This window comes from Trachurus trachurus (assembly GCF_905171665.1).
Source record: "Trachurus trachurus genome assembly, chromosome: 4".
Lineage (NCBI taxonomy): Eukaryota > Metazoa > Chordata > Actinopteri > Carangiformes > Carangidae > Trachurus > Trachurus trachurus.
Window position 1 is genome coordinate 5,008,590 of NC_139898.1, and position 7,739 is coordinate 5,016,328.

The 7,739-nt window shown below is 45.8% G+C and overlaps 1 protein-coding gene across 1 annotated transcript; it reads right to left on the bottom strand.

Annotated features, from left to right (window-relative positions):
* Nucleotides 1-2,728: 2,728 nt before the first annotated feature.
* ndnf (neuron-derived neurotrophic factor) lies at nucleotides 2,729-7,344 on the bottom strand (the record flags this gene model as incomplete). The annotated part of the gene is made up of 3 exons (XM_083969716.1): nucleotides 2,729-4,373; nucleotides 6,589-6,713; nucleotides 7,151-7,344. 3 exons carry the CDS (start codon nucleotides 7,342-7,344, stop codon nucleotides 2,977-2,979), a joined length of 1,716 nt encoding a protein of 571 aa, XP_083825842.1. The 3' UTR covers nucleotides 2,729-2,976.
* Between the last annotated feature and the right edge of the window lie 395 nt (nucleotides 7,345-7,739).

Below are 7,739 nucleotides of genomic sequence, written 5' to 3' on the forward strand. Positions count from 1 at the left end.
ACTGACTCATTACCACGCAGAAGATAAACACGGACAGCCCTGCAGATGGTTCGCTCTGGCATAGAGGCTTCTCTGTACAGTATGTGTATGTTTGCGAGTGAGTGTTTATGAGGAGATCTCCTGGAGCATGCTGGTAAAACAGAAATGTCTCCACATTTTTTCCATCCAAGACCTCTTTGAGTTGACCAAAGAGCAGGAGACTTAAAAAAAAAAGAAAAAAAAAAAAGTCAAGTGCTTCATGGCAGATCACATTCACACATGCAGGATAACATGTTAGGCAGAGCAGGACCAGCTTTATTAGAGGCAGTTTTACAGGGAGATCCACGACGCTCCCACAGCTCGGTGGAAGCCCCTCCACATTATTCCAGGGCAACAGCAGGTTAATGGGAGCCAGGTGGAGCCTCGCTGCATTTCCTCTGACCAGGAGCACTGTGATTGACAGTGAGTCGCGGCGATGAATCGGAGCGCGGCTACCCGAAATCAAGGTCAGGAATGGAAACACGGCAATTCACGAGCAACAGCTGCTTTTCTTGGCCACAACAGAGAGAGCATTTCCATTCACCTGAGACTGCTCCTAATTGGAACGTGTGGATATGTGCACTGATGTGTGTCTGGCTTTTCTCCTTGCTTATTTGTGGTTAACTGAGTCTAATGGTTAAATAGTATCGCAAGTCACCCATTTCTCCCAAATTTGGTACCTGTTTTTTAAGTATATGCACTTAAAATAACATAAGGTGAGGTGAACAGGGAGATTGCGGCCTGTTCAGTGTCACCTGTTTTTTTTTTCCCCCCCTCCACTCTGAGATGGTATCATTTCAAAAGCTTTCCATAGGCTGTGCAATCACTGAGCTATTCTGATTAGTGTGACATCATTCAGCCTGATTTGGTTTAAAACAAGACTGACAACAAAGATCTTAATTCTTCAACTTCAATATAGGAAAAACAAACCAAACCATATGAGCAAACAGTATCTTGATAATCCTCTAGCTAATGAATTAGATCATTGGCTTCATAACATTCATGAAATATTAATTACACTGGTTTTATCATTGAATTAAAACATTAAACTTTAAAAGTTAGGCTACTACATTAATCAGTTACACAACAATTGAAGCAACGCCCTGATATTTGTCATTTAAAGAGAACAGGTTATATTTTCTCTTATCTGAAAAGTTATAGCTATACATAAGAAAATTATTTGTTAAATTTGTTACAATATATATGTATGATGTATGTCACATTATATCTGCAAATCCCGATAAGAGTTATTTCAATGATGTGTGCCCTGACTCTTAAATCAAACATGTGACTTTTATCAGACCTGTTCCTTCTTATTGTGATCCTGAGATCAACCCAGGATCCCATGTATGAAATGCAAATTTCCAAATCAGTAACATTTGTATTCCATCTTTAGGGAGATCTGTGCGCAGAGCAGCAACCATCATGACTGTTTTAATAGAAAAACTGAGATCACAAGGGGACCATGGGAAACAGATGGTCTGCACTCTTTAAACTGTAAAGAGTTGAAACATATAGCATGTTTTAAGTTTCATATGCATGCAGCTGCTCTAGGTAGAGTGTTAAAACCCCTTTATCTCCTCTAGCAGAGATAAAGAAATGCACTATGAATGTTTAGAATTAGCCAAATTGCTTATCCGTTTAAACAGGAGCCAATCAGAGCTGGTGCTGGAAGAGACACAAAGAGACAAAACCCATTCATGCTCACACCTAAACTACTGGTGTCACCAATTAGCCCACATGTCTTTAGATTGCGCAAGGACGCCACAATATCTGTAGGGAACAAAGAGAACATGGACCATCTTGCAAAGACGCACTGATTTATTACTGTACACCTTCTGAAAGAGACTCGACCGCAAGCAACGTTGTCAAGAGGTAACTTTTTTTTCTTTTCTTTTTTTTTCTTGTGGAGCAATAACCACCACTCGTTTGATCTGGGAGAAGAAGTTCAAGGGTATTTCCTGGAAAGAGTTCATCCTCTGTTGTCATGTCGCATATAATTCCTCGGGGCTCAGGTTATCATTATAAAATCACTCCCAAGTATCAAGTCCTGCTCATATGTTCATACCCTAATGGGTGTCTGAGTCTATAAACCCAATACGCAGTGTGTGTCTTTCATCTCTGAGCCATGATTGTGATGTTAACGGCTTGGCAAAAGAACATGACACCCAGGGTGACACAGGGATTACTTGTTCTATATTTAGTGTTTATGTACATGAATATTGGCAGGACAACTCTGTACATGTGACACACACACACAGCGATACAGTGATAATAACACAGATCTGCAGCACAGAACACATTTACAAGATGGGCTCTAGAGCAAACACTGGCTGAGATACATAACAAGGGAATGTCTGGACTACGACAGCTTCCTCGTAAAACTGGAATTTCCTCGCAACAGTTATTATTTGTCATCAACAAAAGCGGATGATCGGAAAAAAAGAGACGAAAAAGTATAAAATAATTTAAATTCTTCCTAAAAAAAAAAGACATGTGATGAATATGCAGTGGGAGATTTATATAATATAATACAGGCGGCTACTGTATCTCCTCCGCTCCACGTGATTGGAAGAAAAACCGAAGCGACGGACAAATAACGGACGCACAAAAGCGAAATGTCATGCAGAAAAACAAAGAAAACATACAACGTGAAAGATGATTCTCTTTGAAGCTCTGCCTTCCCCCCTGGGGGGGGGGGGGGGGGGTGCGACACGATGACGACAAGCCTGGTAACAAAGCAGCTCACACCATGGGCCACCCAGACGTGCCATAATGAAATGTAAACATAAATATACAGGTTGATATCTCTCTCTACAAACAGTTCAGTCACTGCCACAGGCCCATCAGCTGTGTGAGTAGTCAGTCTGTATACACTCCTTAGTAGAATATCACTTAGAGTTAAATAAACTTATTTAATATATATATTTATAATAGATTTATTCTTTGCAGAGTCATTTAGCAGTATTTCCTTGTTTTCACCAGTTTGCTCTGGTATTTCACCGAGTGGCCGCTGTGTCCCACTACGTAAACGTCCAGCAGGTAGGTCTTGCCCGGCTCCAGACCCGTGATGGTCTCTGTGGTCACAGCTTTCTGCAGGTTCGGGCTGTGGAAGTACTTGCACAGGACCTTTTCAGACTTCCTGCGGGTCTCGGGCCCGGCGCACTGGTTCTGTTCCCGGCGTCTCTGCTCCTCGCCGTAATTATCGGCCACCTCCTTGCGGTAAATGCAGTATTTGTTGCGGTCCTGCGTGCCCAGCCAGGCCACGGTGGCGGAGGAGCAGGTGCGCAGCTTGTCGAAGGCCTTGATGCGCGTGTCCTCCGGGAGCGAGGGGAAGGGCTGCTTGCTGCTGGGCCGCGTGGTGGCCAGGACCTTCAGAGTGGAGGCTCCTTTCCTGCTGCCCCGCAACCGGATCAGGTACTTGGCCTTGGGCTTCCCCCGCAGCTGGAACTGCCGCACCCCCTCCACGTTCTGCGAGAGCTGCAGCTTGCCGTCGCGCCTCACCTGCACCTGCACGGCGTCCAGGCACGTGTGGACGAACAGGGTGACCCTCTGGTGGGACGAGACGGGAGCGAAGCGCAGGAACTTGCTGCCCTTTCTCTTGATGAAGACGTCGGACACCTTGCCGTCTTTCAGCTCCACCGTTTTCTGACGGGCCTCCTCCTTGGTGCGGGCGAAGGTCCCCACGTACGCCGTGCTGGTGTTGGTGGCGGAGTTCACGGCGAACACGTCGAAGTAGTACTGCGTGTCCGGTTTCAGGTCCGACACGGTGAAAATGTTCTTATTGCCGATGCAGACTTTCTGGATGTCCGCCGCTCTGGGCTTGGCGGCGTACGCTCGGGAGATCTTGTTACTGGTGAGTCCCCGGTCCTTGCCGAAACCGTTGTCGGAGGGAACGAAGCCGAAGTGCATGAAGTCGAACGGGCTGAAGTCTCTGCCGGGCTTCGGAGCCTGCATGAAGGCGTCGTCGTTGTTGATCTTAGCTTCGGCGGCGCACATGCTCTTGAAGTTGTGCTCCTTGTTGATGACCACGCAGTACTGGACGGGCTGGCCCATCAGAGAGCCCGTAGGCGTGGGCTTCCAGGCCAGGGTGACGGTGGTGCGGCCCAGGGCGGTCACGTCCACGCGGGGGTCGTAGGGCAGCTCCGGGTACGGCTGGTCCGACTCCGGAGTGGTGGTGGCGTACACCTTGAAGTTGCTGTCTTTCTCGGTGGACAGCAGCTCCAGCTGGTACAGGCCCGAGGGCGTGCTGGTGGCCACGTAGGACTCCACGTCGTTCCCCTTGTAGTTGAAGAGCTCCGTCCCCTCGTCCACCGTCACCTGCTGCTTCTGCTGCTCCAGAGGTTCGGGCTCTCCTGGAAAAAAAACAACAACACGCACAACGTAAGTACGGAAGCGTATTGCAATCACTTGAATAATAATTTGGACGAACCAGGGTCTGTCCTCTTCCCAGTTCGTCCAAATTAGACGAACCGGACATTACGGACATTACACACGAGCAGCATGGAGGTATTTGGATGTTTTTTGGTGTGTCTTTTTGTTACGAAGACAGTTGGTATCCATTTGCAACCGTTATATGGACATGCACTGCTACGCCGAGACCCCCTGTAACTCAGAGAAGGCACAGATAACTCTGAAACTTCTCCCAGCCCTTAGTTGACATGAGGGTGAGTAGATAATGAATGAAATTTCAATTTTGGGTGAACTATCCCTTTTTTTTAAATCCTGTTTTTCTGAGTAATTTATATTTTGGTTTGTTTTTTTGAATAATTTTTTTCTGTTTTTCTAACTAATTATTTTCTGTTTTTCGTGGTTATTTTTTTCTGACTTAGCTTCGAGATTTTAAAATCCTGTGAGAAGCTCCCACCTGCAAGTAACATAAGGACTGATTTCAAAATAAAGGTGCTACATGAGACTGCTCTAATATTGTGTGACACTCTCTGAGGTGGTAGTTTCCTTTCAATATAAATCTGAATTTACTTGGAACACAGTGAAAACAAGATTGTATTTTTTGTGGAGCATATCCATGGATGTATGTTAAGCAATGTAAAAGAAAGCGCCTTTACTCATTGTGTTATGAGTAGTACTTTTATTTTTGAAGGATTGCCCCGGGAAAAGTGTGTTGATGCTTGTGTTCGAGCCATCAGTCTGAAAAATAAAGCAATGGTGGATAAAATCCTTAACAATGTATCTCATGGATCTAAGATGTAATAGATGTGGAGGCTTGACTGTAGCGGTTAAACGTTACTTGCAGGTGGGAGCTTCTCGCGGGATTTTGAAATCTCGTTAAGTCAGAAAAAAATAGCCAGAAAAACAGGAGGAAAAAAATGAACCACGAAAAACAGAAAAAAATAGTCAGAAAAACAGAAATAATTACTCTATGCTCCACATTGCATCCAACATTTTTTTTTTTTTTTACGAGTTCCGAATATGTTGAGATGTTTAGTCGTGACCTTTTACGGTATTTTTCTACCTTGTTTTTTTTTCTTTTGTGGCTTTCATGCAAAATAATTTCCACCCACACTAAAAAGAAATCTTAACATGTTGTTGCTGTGAGGTCACGATGAAGCTCTCTGCAAGCCTTACGGACGATTAGCCAGCCCCCCCTCGCGCTGCAGCCATGTTTTCACTCCAAACATCCCCAAAGATCACAGGCCAGCATTCACTCGGCCTTTCCGGTGAAGCTCTGCTAAAAAAGAGGAGCCTTGTAGCTTCGCTGAGAGAGAGACAGTCTGAGCTCTTACTGCAGCCTGAGCCAGAAACCATAATATTATGTTTGTCGACCAGAGTGTGCTCAGTGATGTACTAAAAATTAATGCTCAAAGATCTACTCCCACCAGAGACATTTCGCTAAAAAGAGCAGCAAGGACGGGAGGAAGTTCACCCGACTGAACTTTAAGTCGCACTTCTACCGCTGCGTCGGGTCCGGATTTTGCCGTTATTCTCTCGTGCTCGGGATGAATTCTTTCCTCTTGAGGAGCAGCCTCCAGCGGCCTAACTACCCAATAAATCATTTTTGTAACATTGGATTTGACAAGAGCACAGACACATACGCAGGTGCTCATTGTATTGACATTCAAATGTATGCTCACATCACACATCTACACTCAAAACCGCTGCTTTAGTCATCTGGCAGGATCGGCTGTGCTGACAGGGCAACCTCCAGATGGAGAAAGTTTTACTGTAATGTGAGGCAGAAGGAGGGAGAGGGGGAAAAAAGAGAGAAAGATGGAAAAGGAAAAGAGGAAGGAAGACAGACAGAGAGACAGACAGACAGAGAGCAGAAGGATTTACCTTTAGAAGACCAAGACGGCTTAAGTAAAGGGATGTAATGGCTTTGATTCAGTAGGTTGACTAGAGTGGAGCCCTCCTCTGAAATTATAGACGTCAGCTTGGGCCGAGTCAGACATCATAAGTGGTCAGACTAGACACTGCGACTGTGACTTAATTAAAACCCACCAAAACACAAAGCCTAACATCACTGCGTCAGTTAATTGTGTGTGGGGGATAGTGATATTTCCACATAACGTGTCATTAACCTCTTCCACTGCTGCCTGATGTCAATTATACCTGATCCCTCTGCGCTGGCCTCCTCCGGCAGCTCCTGCAGGGTGAGTTTCCACTCCAGAGGAGCATCGCAAGGTGTCACCGTGACAGACAGGGGTGTGTTGTCTTCCTCCACCACAAAGTAGTACCTGTGGAAATGACAGGGCGAGATATGAACCCCGCGAAATCCATGTTTCATCATAGTTGAGACGTGATCCTAAATAATGTGTGTGTCTGTTTGAGACCGAAGCGTCCAGCTCTGCCATTGTTCCGCTGACCTTGGACTCTCTCTCCCTCTGAGCTGACAGACGCTCATTTACACTCCTGCCACTTTCTCATCTATTATTTAGTTTTTGCATCAACATAATAGATCAGGTTACACACAGCGACATCTGATGTTTCCTATCTGCTTACAGTAAGTGGCCATCAGCAACTTTAATGTTTTCTTCAGCGATGCTATATGGATCAGTCCAGTAGTAGTAGATGGGGGCCACTGACCCCTATTTGCTCCGCTAACAACATGTGTAAACAGTTTGTAATGACTAGGATTCACTCGGAGCCTCTTGTTGCCTTGAGGAGCACTCACTTTTTAGGCGTGTCCCTGAAGAGGTAGCCGCTGATCTCGGCTCCGTCTGGGATAATGGAGGAATCGTGGAACAGCGTCTTGTCTCGGATCTGCATCTGGAAGAGGCCTTCGTCCCTCGTGGGCAGCTTCTGGGCCACGGCTCCCAGCCCCAGGAGCACCAGCAGCACCGTGCTCCAGCCTTTACACAGCCTCATTCTGAAATAGAAAAGAAACATGGCATCATGTATTTTGTTTTGGAACACATTCGTTGTGGGATTTCAGGTCCAGTTACTGAGATGATCACTACAGAGTGATATGCTACAAGTTGTGGCAAAACATTGCTCCATGGTTAACTTGCCCCCTTCCTCCTTTCATAGGTGAATCATTCGTTTTTTATTTTTGTGGGACGACGGTGGCGTGGGAGGTAGAGAGGGTTGGCCAATAACCGGAAGATCCCGCTTCATCCCCAGTGGTGCCATTGTGTGAATGTGTATGAATGAATATGAATGTTTGGTGGTGGTGACGCTTCTTTCAGTCTGCCCAAGGGAAGGTGCATGTGGCTGCAGACCTAGCTTACCACCACTGGCATGAAAGAATAATGGTTTGTGTA